General features: G+C 34.3%; 1 protein-coding gene across 4 annotated transcripts in view; it reads left to right on the top strand.

Annotated features, from left to right (window-relative positions):
* LOC124414130 (ecotropic viral integration site 5 ortholog) overlaps positions 1-12,626 on the top strand; it is a 43,804-nt gene that overhangs the window by 24,895 nt on the left and 6,283 nt on the right. For all 4 annotated transcript variants that reach the window (XR_006929925.1, XR_006929924.1, XM_046895057.1 and 1 more), the window contains exons 2-8: positions 7,120-7,356; positions 7,493-7,756; positions 7,843-8,107; positions 8,389-8,751; positions 8,818-9,495; positions 9,611-10,093; positions 11,139-11,237. Coding sequence is in view for 2 of the 4 variants with exons in the window: in XM_046895057.1 (XP_046751013.1) it covers positions 7,120-7,356; positions 7,493-7,756; positions 7,843-8,107; positions 8,389-8,751; positions 8,818-9,495; positions 9,611-10,093; positions 11,139-11,237 (2,389 nt within the window). In the remaining 2 variants the exon portion in view is untranslated. The remainder of the gene's footprint in view (positions 1-7,119; positions 7,357-7,492; positions 7,757-7,842; positions 8,108-8,388; positions 8,752-8,817; positions 9,496-9,610; positions 10,094-11,138; positions 11,238-12,626) is intronic.

Raw genomic sequence — 12,626 nt, 5'->3', positions numbered from 1 at the left:
TTAAAGAAAATTTACAACAATTGATAGTTTCGTTTATACTTTAACAAGCTAAATTGGTTATATCTAATTGTAAAATTTGTCTCTAATATAAATGCTCTTCAATTTCACGGTGCAAAAAATTTCTCCGCCACTTTTTCGTTACAAAACGTAGCCTTGAATCATCGCAAATGAACCGTAAGCCGCGATATTGCGTCAAATCGTTGTTTTGTAATTGGAGTGAAAATAAGAAAATACCTCTTCATGGATGATGCTTTTGCAATTCATGATTCTGCATGTTTCTTTTTCTCAAGTATTGTTCGAATCTTGTCAAGGTAATCAGTTGATGAAAACGAATATATCCCGGAGAAATGTATTCGAAAAAAGATCATTGATCTTCTTCTGAGTATCTGACGTAAAACCTGAAACCATTTTTGAAAATCCCGAAGAGACGTATTTGAAACTATTTCATTCATCTTATCATAACAAATCTGAAACTATATTGGGATTTTTTGAACATCACTGTAATTAATTTATAGATCTACAAGTTTAAGAAAAAAAAATAAAAAAAAAATTCACCCGCGTTGATATATAAGATCAAAACTTGAATATATTTACAATTATTTTCGTACAGATTTATCTACGAAAATTTTCGACGTAAGAATTTTTCACTAATTGCCAATTACAGAATTGTTTATTGCCCGAGATTTTTGTGTAATCATTCTGAGTATAAGGCTGAAACTGGGGAAAATGTCTGAATTTTTTTTACACATCATGTCGACAAATATTTGCAATAGGTTCCATGAGCTGTAGAAATACAGTCATCTGGAATAAATTTTTTTCTCTTTCTGCCAAAGCTAAACGCGATCGTCTTTACAAACGTAACCAAAACTGTGATTTCGTGACCAATTATAACATGGTTTTCAAAAATCATACAGAAATCCTAAACACTGAAATTTCTGTACATTTTTAGACGTAACTTACGAATATTGTTCTGAAAAATTTGAAGAAGAGTCGGAATATAGAAGTTCAAAGTTAGCGGAAAGAACACGTAACCGTCATTATCGAGATGTTTGATGATTTTGGAATGGATGGGTAAACTGAATCACGGTGTATCGGTAACATTGCGCTTTCCTTTATCAACCACTAAAATCGTCGGTAAAACAGAACAATACAGCAACTGAATATACAGTAATAAGTGTTCACTTGAAACAGCAGCTTCGTTTTTGCGTAAAAAAAAATAGAGTTTGAAACGATCTTTAATTTACTCGGTCGGTAAAATCCACTAAAATCGTCGGTAAAACAGAACGATACAGCAACTGAATATACAGTAATAATTGTTTACTTCAAACAGCAGCTTCGTTTTTGCGTAAAAAAAAATAGAGTTTGAAACGATCTTTAATTTACTCGGTCGGTAAAATCCACTAAAATCGTCGGTAACACAGAACGATACAGCAACTGAATATACAGTAATAAGTGTTTACTTGAAACAGCAGCTTCGTTTTTGCGTTAAAAAAATGGAGGTTGAAACGAGCGTTAATTTACTCGGTCGGTAAAGTCCGACAACAGCAATCTCTTAATTATAGAATGAGTAAATTGTCATGTCTAAAGCAAGCAGACACGGTATTGTGAGAAATCGACGATCCATCCCCAGGTTCTGTCGGATAACCGAGACGCGATTTGTTAGCTCTAATTGACAGGGGGCCGTTAGGGGTTACGCTTATCCCCTGATTCGTGATGACTATGTGTGTACCTAACCTATCCGCCGTATAACATTCGGACGACCAACTGGGTCACTCATGTTGGGGTGGCGAGCGAAACGGGTAAAGCGATCGGCGCGTCGAATTAGATTAGGCTCACCATCTGCCTTGACATTCGTAAACGAGAATAATTACTCTATACCCTGAAGCAATGATCATATTCTCGTCGAGATAAATTTCTACTTGTTGTTACTATACGGTCTTATAACAACTATATTCCAGTTTTACCACAATCGAAAAATATTACAATTCTAGGGATAAAATGAAGATGAGTTTCGTAGATGTGAGCAGAATATTTGCATGTTTTATGATCTTTTTCATTATGCTTACTCATACTTATGTTTTGATTTGTAACTATTGCGATTGTTTGATGTCATAGTGCAACAATGAATTGACTTGAAAGCTTTATTTAACTGAAAGAATCTAGTCGACTAAATAAACAGATTTAATGTTGCAGTAACCAAAAAAATTAGTTTTTTTTACGAATATAATCACACTAATTAGTTACTTTTACCAAATTTTCTTGTGATTCTAGTAATATTTCAACCATTATTGTTCGACACCCATTTTACTAAAATTTTCTAGTGATTGTGCAAATCATATTATTTTACTAAAATTCCCTAGTCATAGTGCAAATCAAATTATTTTACTAGAATTCCCTAGTAACTGTGCAAATCAAATTATTTTATTTGAATTCCCTAGTGACTCAGTGACTGTGCAAGTCAGATGGTTTCACTAGAATCCCCTACTCAGAGTGCAAATCAAATTATTTTACTAGAATTCCCTAGTAACTGTGCAAATCAGATTATTTTACTAGAATTCCCTAGTGACTTTGAAAATCAGATATCTATGCATAAAGAATATCCCCTTTGCCAAGAAATCCTTACGAGAATATCGTCGATCAAGTTTGTCTGAATGTCTGGAGTTGCAGGCCACTGCTCTCAAAGCACTGCACTTAACTGTTGCACTTGTATCTTGAGATTAATGTCTATTAAGGGTTACGTTATCATTTATCTCCGTCGTACTTAAGCTATGCATATTATATATATAGCAAAAATCTGAAGCGTGCACGATTAACGATAGAGATAATTTGTACAGGGCGTTCTATTCCAAGTCGACTGACTTCTCTGCTCCTACAATATTTCTCACTTTATCCACATTTCTTTTGTTACTCTTTTTCGCCGTAATAAATAAATTTCTTTAGCAATTTAATCAGATCAGAATTAATTTTCACTAACATTATTTATCCATTCCCGAAATCACTGTGAAAAATCATCGATGCGTGGCATGGGACAGTGATTTTGCGAATCATTTGTTTTTACAGAACACTGTTATTAGTATTGATATCTGAGCTTTGTAAAGAAAATTTGCGAACAAATATTACAACAGAATGTATAAAAATCAGGTACAGGATACTCTGCAGGATCAAATTTTTTTTATTTTAGACATATTTATAGATTTTAGGTAAATTTCACATACAGTGTAGTTACTTAAGAAAACTTTATGCAATATTATTACTTTCCTTCGTGGATGCTTATTTAATTCGAAAAATAGTTTAATTTTAGAATATGTCAGGATATGAGCTGTTAAACGTGTGTACTTTCAAGCTAAGTGCGTGTATATTAATGTTATTTTAAAGAAATTAAACACGCGAGGCCCGCGCAGCTAGAGGATCGTGCAAAACCTGTCAACTTCATTTCCCCTGGTAACGCAAGTCGAGTAAAATCATGTGTTATAAAAACTTAACAGCAATGCATGATGGTAATGCAAAAACAAACAAAATTACCGAACTATTTCATAGTCATATTCAAGTTTCGTTGATTGTGAAAAAAAAAAAAAAAAAAAAAATTTATAAAAAGAGTATCAAAATAAATACAATTAAAATAACAATATTAATTTTTTTTAACTATTACTGGTAATTATAGAAAAGTCTACTTAAGAGATTTTGTCATAATTCTTGTTGTTTTTTATCGTACAAATTTCTGATATCAAATTTTCTAATTTCAAATGTGACTGGCTATTCAAGTTTTTCAACATTAATGAAAACATTTACAATCAGCTGCATTCAATTTTACAACAATCAAATAATTTCTCGTACCGTGTTTCATTTTCGTAAAAAATTAGTTAATTCAACAAGACGTTGATTCTCGTCATCAACTTCCTTTAGTAAATAATTAACTGAGTTTAAAAATGGTCTTTGCTGGTTAATTAAATAAAATATCCTATTTGCTCTACTCTTTAAACGGCCACACTTGGATTCAGTTCACGAAAATAAATGTATTATTCGTTTTTTTTTTCCCCTTTCTTTTTCTTGACTGCCGAGTATTTTTTTAGTTCACAATTTTTGGCCAAAAATTCCAATTGTAATAGCTAATTATATACATAAACTTTCAAATTGATTTCTGGTTTTACAACCTTCCTCACGACGACAAAAAGTTTGTCAAATGTATTTCAATTTTTCAAAAATTAATCGACAAACTGGTTCAAAGAAACAGTCGTTTTTTTTTTTTTTTTTTTTTCCCTTAACGTAGGAAATTTTTCGCCACAGTATTCGCTAGAGGATTACTTTTCAAAAATGACATTTTTTTTTTATTCTAATAACAAAAAACGTTTGTAAATTTATACATACATAACTTATCTTCATACCTATATATGTATGTATATTAGAATTATAATACAAACATCCTTCACGGTTTGTGAGTTTAACATTTTCTTTGTCACCCCGTGACAATAAATTGTCTGGACTGTATATTTTCTCATTCGCTTTGTTGAATCTACTAAATTTTATACCCATTCTTATTCCCCCTTTTATTCGTACCTTCATCATTTACTTATATGTATAGAATTTTTCTTATTTCCCGACCATTTACTCTTCCACTTTATGAATATTGTTTTATTATTATACACTCACGTGTTCATATGACTTATAATATGTAAATAATATATTATATTTTCTATCCTCTCGAATTTGGATCGAGATTTTTCATATGATTGTTTTCACAATGAAAGGCACTGATTTGTTTTTTTTTTAGATTCTTCGGACACGGTTTGAATTTTCTAAAATTTTTTAAAACTGATTTTATTCGTCCACAAAATTTGGAAAATCTAACAAAATTCGTCCTTACTGTTTTCAATCTTTTTCCGAAATAAAATGTTTAAGGTGGTTGCTGAAACATTTTCATACGTCACAACCGATTTTTGAGCATTTTATTTTTCGTCTCAAATTGAGAGTTGTTGTTGTTGCTGTTAATTTATCGTGATTGAAAAAACATTTATTGGCAAAATCAAAAAGAAATAAAAAAAAAATGAAATAAAAAAAATCTGAAAATCATCACAAAAATCCGGTGTGGCATATGAAAATGTTTCAGCAACCATCTATAGTACGTACAATCACTCCCGGTTCTAATTATTTTAACGTTTTTTTTCTTTCGGAATAAGCTCGAAAACAGTAAGAAGGAATTTCGAATTTCCACTTCGGCTCTATAGGCGTAAAAATTTTGATATCCGATAACCGATTTTTGAGAATTTTATCAGACTATTAAATTGCGTCGATCGATACAATCGATTTAAAAAAAATTGTAGGAAATTCAACGTGTGTCGGACAAATCTAAAAAAAAAAAATCGATGTTTTTTTAACGTGAGAACAATCGTATAAAAAATCGTGGGCCAAATCCGAAAGGTCAAGGGTCGGACTGTCCCATTTATGGTATATATATATTAGACTGTATCAAAAAAATTGACTATTTTTTTTTTATGGTATACTGAAAATATTGTTCAAGATGACGAAAAAGAAATACCATAAAAATTTCAGATTTTAATATTGATATTTAGAGGTGCCTCATCGCGATTTTCTACTTTCCATAAGAATAACATGGCAAAAATGGTTCTTGCTCCTTGCGATTTTTATAACTAGATAACGACACGTCGTACAGAAAATTCATAAACATGTTTTTGTAGGAAATTGAACGTTCTACAAAAAAGGTCTGTTGTCATTTTACGATAAGTCTACTCCTTCAAAAGTTATTTGAGGTCCTTTGCTGATGTTTGACCTCAAATAACTTTTGAAGGAGTAGACTTATCGTAAAATGACAAGAGACCTTTTTTGTAGAACGTTCAATTTCCTACAAAAAAATGTTTATGAATTTTCTGTACGACGCTTCGTTATCTAGTTATAAAAATCGCAAGGAGCAAGAACCATTTTTGCCATGTTATTCTTATGGAAAGTAGAAAATCGCGATGAGGCACCTCTAAATATCAATATTAAAATCTGAAATTTTTATGGTATTTCTTTTTCGTCATCCTGAACAATATTTTCAGTATACCATTAAAAAAAAAAAGAGTCAATTTTTTGATACAGTCTAATATATATACATCATCTTATTCTTTGAAACGGGGTCATCAACTTGAGAAGGAAAGCCAAGAGCCGAGAGCGTCTCTAAGCTTATATTATTGCCGTTACATCATCTACTCAATTAGTATCTAAGAAAGTAGTCACTCTCATTGTCAGAGGTTTGCGAAGTTTCGCTTCGGCGAGTATCGCATTCGTGAATTATTTTTTAACACAACAAATGACTTCTCAAGAGATATTTTATCAATTTTTTTTTTTTTTTTTTTTCACTGGGTAACATAGAAAAATATTAATTTTTTCTTATACAAAATCGCTTTGCGGTATTATTTGGAAAAAAAATTGTCACTCATAGAATGTTTCACGACCTTTAATTAACGGATCAAAGAATTTTCTTAGATGCAGTTGTGGTAGAAGGACAAAAAGATTCATACGATTTGTACTGCGTTTAATTTTAGTCTCATAATTTGCAAAATTGTGAAAATTAGGTGATGAATAAAACTTTGACAAACTTTGACAAATTAATGATTTGTCGTGAGCACTATTCTATTATAATAATTATATTAACTTATTATCATAACATACAGTATAGCCAAAAAGTTTAGAATTATCAACGTTGTTATTTTTGAAATCACAAAATTTCCTATATTTCGTATCACTTTTGTATGCAATATCGAAAAGATTTTTGTACAAAACTAATATTAATAATCGCATCGAGAAAACGCAAATTTAATATTACTCGAATAATTTTTACAAAGTTGTACTTGGTTTTTATGTAATTTTTACCAAAACTATGTACATATAATTTATCAATCTTAATTTGTGCTTTGAATAGGTCTTCAAGGCAGAATAATCTAGACTTTAACCAAAATCAGAATTCATAATTATTCGATAATAATTAAAAAGATTCTTTGAAGAAAAAAGTTATGCAAAAATCGACTGTACAGAAGAGAGGGGGAAAAAAAAAAGAGAAAACAATCAACGAAGAAAGCTTCCGATACAAACATTGTACTTAGTGTTATATACATTTTCTTTCAGAACCCACGAAGGTGGCGGAATAGCAGTTGGGAGATTATCGCTGTCACGTTATGGACCGCAGGTGATGAGCGTCCTGTGCCTTCGCACCTCCTTGCCCCAGTCTAATCCCAACAATAGAAAAAACTCTGCGTCCGTAAAGATCGACCTGGTGGAAGAAGAGCCGACACCAGTATCCTCCGGCAAAGACATATCCACCGACGAGCTGGCTCTCCTAGCTAAACTGGAAGAAGCCAATCGGTGCGTAGAATCCTCATCGCTAACCCAGATACCTAAAAAATAGAAAATTATAGAAATTTATTTATCAAAGAATTTTCCAAAAGAAATATTGAGATTTCAGAACCCAGACTCACTATATTTGGCACACATTTTTCAGGCTCATAGAGTCAGATGCAAAGTCCTTAAATTCACTGCAAAGCAACCACAGCAGAAAGGGATCGGACACTTCGCAGGTCTCTTTGGCGTCGGGGGGCAGCAGCGGTGGTGGGGATGCTGCGCCCCGACGCCACTCGCCAACCGACGGTGAAGAAAACATCTGGACACTTTGGGGTCACATCGTCGCCGACTGGGAGAATTACAGTAAAAAGAAGAAAGAGTTCGTCAAGGAACTGGTGCGCAAAGGCATTCCACATCACTTTAGGTATCGTCGCTTTCTTTCGTTTATCATTAAAAGCAGACGTCGACGATCTTATGCAAGACTTATGACCAATCGATCTTTCATTTCAGAGGCATAGTATGGCAGCTATTATGCGGAGCTCACGACGCTCCGGTGAAAAAACAATTCGCCGAATACATCAAAGCAACGTCGGCTTGCGAAAGGGTGATCAGACGAGATATAGCTCGAACTTATCCTGAGCATGATTTCTTTAAGGAAAAAGATGGCTTGGGACAGGAAAGTTTGTTCAACGTAATGAAAGCTTATAGTCTTCACGATCGCGAGGTGGGATACTGTCAAGGCTCGGGTTTTATCGTTGGTTTGCTTCTCATGCAGGTGGGTGCTCGCAAGTTTTACTGTTGTCGCTTGTATTGTAAATTATATAGTAAATTACATGGAATTTGACGTAGTCTTGAAAGGTCAGGAAATTGACTCTAGAAGACTCGATTATGTACAGCTAATAAGTTATTTTATTTTCTTTTCCTTCCGGTGCAGAGAAAAATTATCAATTGATTTTCAATCCAATAATCCTACCGTAGAATGCACAAACACATGCACACATGCACATGTTATTATTAACATTTTATCGCTAAAACGTGAACATTATTTTATTACAGCAAATGCCAGAAGAGGAAGCGTTCGCCGTTCTCGTTGCATTGATGCAAGAGTATCGGCTTCGAGACATGTTCAAGCCGAGTATGGCTGAATTAGGAGTCTGTATGTACCAGCTGGAGCATCTTGTGGCTGACACGCACCCCGAGCTTCACGCTCACTTCACAGCGCAAGGTTTCCACACGTCGATGTACGCTTCTTCATGGTTTTTGACGCTCTTTACAACTGCGCTGAGCCTGCCTCTCGCCTGTCGTATTTTCGACGTCTTCCTCTCGGAGGGAATGGAGGTGATATTCAAGGTCGCCTTGGCTATGCTACACTTAGGCAAAGAAGACTTACTGAGCCTCGACATGGAAGGCATGCTGAAGGTAACACGGATCGATTACCGAATTCGAATTTTGGTAATTCTCACGTGTGAATTTTGTTCTTTGCAGTTTTTCCAGAAAGAATTACCTGGTCGAGCGGAGGCTGATCCTGACGGACTGATGAATCTTGCGTACGAGATGAAAATCAACCAAAAACGAATGAAGAAGTTGGAAAAGGATTATACAGTTTTGAAAATGAAGGAGCAGGAGGAGATGGTGGAACTTAGAAGGCTGAGAGCAGAAAATAGACTACTTAGGCAAAGAACCGAACTGTTGGAAGCAGAGTCGGCTGAACTTGCCGACAGATTAGTTAGGGGTCAAGTATCGAGGGCAGAAGAAGAGGAAACAACTTTCGTTGTGCAGAGGGAACTGGCAGCTTTAAAACATACGCATCTAGAAACAAATCACCAGTTAGAAATAGCGCACGAAGAGTTAAGGTCGCTTTCTATCCTATTGGAGGAGAATTTAACATCGAAACAGTCGTCTCTTGACGAGATGTCGCTTAAGCAAGAAGCGCTCTCGCAAAAAGAAGAAATGATACAGTGCTTACAGGAAGAGTTGGTCAAAGTTAGATTACACGAGGCGGAGAATGACGCTACGATCAGGGATCTAAGGGCAAGGATACAAGAATTAGAGGAGGACAAAAAAACACTCCGGGAGTCGAGGCCGGATAATTCTGTAGCGCATCTTCAAGAGGAATTGATCGCCGTGAAACTTAGAGAAGCGGAAGCGAATTTGTCTCTGAAAGTAAGTTCCATGATCGTTACGTGCTGTTTGCACGGAAGGGTAAATAATTTCTGAAGGAATTCGATCATCGAAAGACAGAAAACTTATGCGGCTGTTAATAACAATATATTTTCAGGATCTTCGGCAAAGGGTAACGGAATTAAGTTCGGCATGGCAAAGGCATCTTCAAGAGCACCGATCGGCTCAACCTGCTCCGGCAGCAGATTCGACGCCGAAGAAATTACTGTTTTGGGAAAACCGAGGTCACGAGACTCAAAGACTGGAAGAAGATTTGATGACGACGAGAATCCGAGAAATGGAAGCTCTCACCGAGGTCAAAGAACTCAGATTAAAAGTAATGGAACTCGAAACCCAAGTACAGGTGGCGACGAATCAACTTAGACGACAGGACGAAGGTGGAAAGCAGTTAAGGGACGAACTTGACGAAGCTCTGATGAGAGAAAAAGATCTCACAACGAAACTCCGGGAACAGCAACACAAGTATTCCGATCTAGAATCAAAAATGAAGGATGAATATATGATGGCGAGGATAAGGGATGCGGAACATGCTCAGCAAGTCGCTGAACTTACTCATAAAATATCGTTACTTGAACTTAAGGTAAGCTATCTTCAATCTTGCGCGTAAAAGTAGCTAATTACCAATGTCAAAACATATTATTATTATTATTGTTGTTGTTATTGTTATTATTATTATTAATATTACTATTATTATTATTATCATCATCTTTTATCGTTTTGGTAAAAAAAAAAAAAATATATGCTTATATATATACCTGACAGTTACTCCAATGCCTTTTTCGTTTGAAACATTTATTTCTACAATTCATCCTTTTCTACTACTGGCTTCCAATATGCCATATAACTGGTCTTTGATAGCGTTACTCAGGCATCTCTCTTATCATCTTACGTTACAAGTTGGTACAGCATATTCGCATTGTGCTGCCACCTATGAGATTGCTCAGACATAAGAGATTGTCGGAGAGTCGAGTAATTTTAAAAGACAATAATGAGTCATCGCAATACGATGATAACGCAATGATGTTGCATTCAAAAAGAAAAAAAAAAATAAATAAATAAAACCGCCGTTCACGTATACGTAGAACGAATGATGATAATGTATGAACGAATTGATATATTCGTTAGATAGATGTTTTCAATATTTGGTTCTAATCTTTAGACTGCAGAGATTCGATGAATTTTAATCCTCTTAGAAGTAGAGAAAAATTCAAAAGTTGTTGTTTTGCATAAGATCTTGATGTGGGATTTCTTGAAGTCGCTGATAACGAATCTGGAATCAGATTTTTGAAATTCAAGATGGCGGATACAAATACAAAAAGTCACTCTACGCAACCATATTAGATCCATCATGAAGAATTTTGAAATTTCGAGTACAGATTCGTGATCAGTGAGCTCGAAAACCCTCGAATACCAAGTTTCATCCAAATCGAATGACTTTTCGAATTTTGGTCCGCCATGTTGAATTTTGAAATTTCAAATTCAGATTCGAAATCAGCGATCTCAAAAACTCCTTAGTACAGAGTTTTGATAGATTGCTCCACAGTGTCTATATTTATCTGAAAGTATGTCGAAAATCGTTCCCTTGCCAATAAATCTGTTTAAAAACATTTTATAATCGCTTGCAGAACGAAGAAATGTACGCAGAAGGCGAACTGAGGAACAATCTAGATGATAGCGAACGAGTAAAAGAATTGCAGGATAAAGTTGCCGACTTGAAAGCTGAAGTAAGTCTTTGAATTGTTTTTATACATACGTAACATATATGCTCCGACAATAATATAATAATAACAAAAAGCAAACAGACAAAATAAACAACACTGTACTGTATATACAATACGAGTGTTGCAGTAAGAGGTGACAGTTTGATACAAGGTATGGTATTGTTATTATGTCGGACTATTAGTGCCGAGGTAATTGATTTACAGAGATCGAGGATAATAATCTCCAATATTGAATCACAAAAACTTGATAATTATGCTTGTTTCACTTGTCTCTGTTAATGTGATTCAATTGGTTCAATTTTTATACGATATTGAAAGTAAATTTTTTCCCAGTGTTGTGTCTGTTAATTTTTTCACAATAAATTTTGCCACGTTAGACTTTTCTCACGTCTTCACGCACAGGTGCAATTGACGTACAGCATAAATCGCACTTCTTACTGCAATGCAACGGAACACGCAATGCTTGTTAATGATGTTGATGCTTCAGACCAAGACCCGCTGTAACATACCCACAGCCTCCGTAACTGTAATTACCAATAAAACCAAGGAATTCAGAGGAGCAGTGGCAGGCCAAATTTACAAAAGCTTATAAATTGTACATGATTACTGCGTCGTTCTTTGCCTATAATTGAATATTTTATTTCTGAGTTGGGATATTAATTCACATTTTCAAATTATTCTCTTTACTTCATTAGATTTTTTCTTTTTATTCACCTCAAAAAACGATCCATGCCATCACTTCTGTTCTTGTGTTCTAATACCGAAGAAAGAGTTTACCGATATGTGTATTCTGTATAAACTGTAAGCATTGGAGTGAGTTATTAAAAAATTGATATATATTTATTTGACAAAATAAACTCATTCTTGTAAACTACAATGGATATTCAATATTAGTAAGAAATTTTCACGTCTGCACTGCGTGTTTCAACGAATATTGATTAAATTTTAAATGTGCGGAATTAAAAACTTTCAAATCGTTACGCATTTCTCATTTGTGAAACAGATTTATTGAAATTTTATTGGACGCTTCAAGACTATCAGAATTACTTGTTGATCTTTGGTGTAATTTAACTCATATTTCACACTTTCGAAAATGATGTATGAAGAGTGAGACGAAAGTACAATTTGAAATTAGAAAGAAAATGATAAGAAAACAAGTCTCAGATTTATGCGTTAAAAAGTCATCGAACAGTTTTTCTATTCCATTGAAGAATATTAAAAGAGACTTCTAAATCCTTATCTGTAAAAAGTCAGAACATTTCATTTCAGCTAACTTTTTGCTATCCTACGAAAATTTAGCGATCGAAGAATGGTCTCATTAAACTCTAGGCGTTTAGGATCATGCTTAAGAAACTGCCAAGCTGCTTCGTTGCGCTACTCGAGTGTTTATAT

Source organism: Diprion similis, chromosome 13 (genome assembly GCF_021155765.1).
Source record: "Diprion similis isolate iyDipSimi1 chromosome 13, iyDipSimi1.1, whole genome shotgun sequence".
NCBI classification, from domain to species: Eukaryota; Metazoa; Arthropoda; class Insecta; order Hymenoptera; family Diprionidae; genus Diprion; species Diprion similis.
Note: the sequence above shows the minus strand (reverse complement) of the source record. Positions and strands in the feature narration are given on the sequence as shown.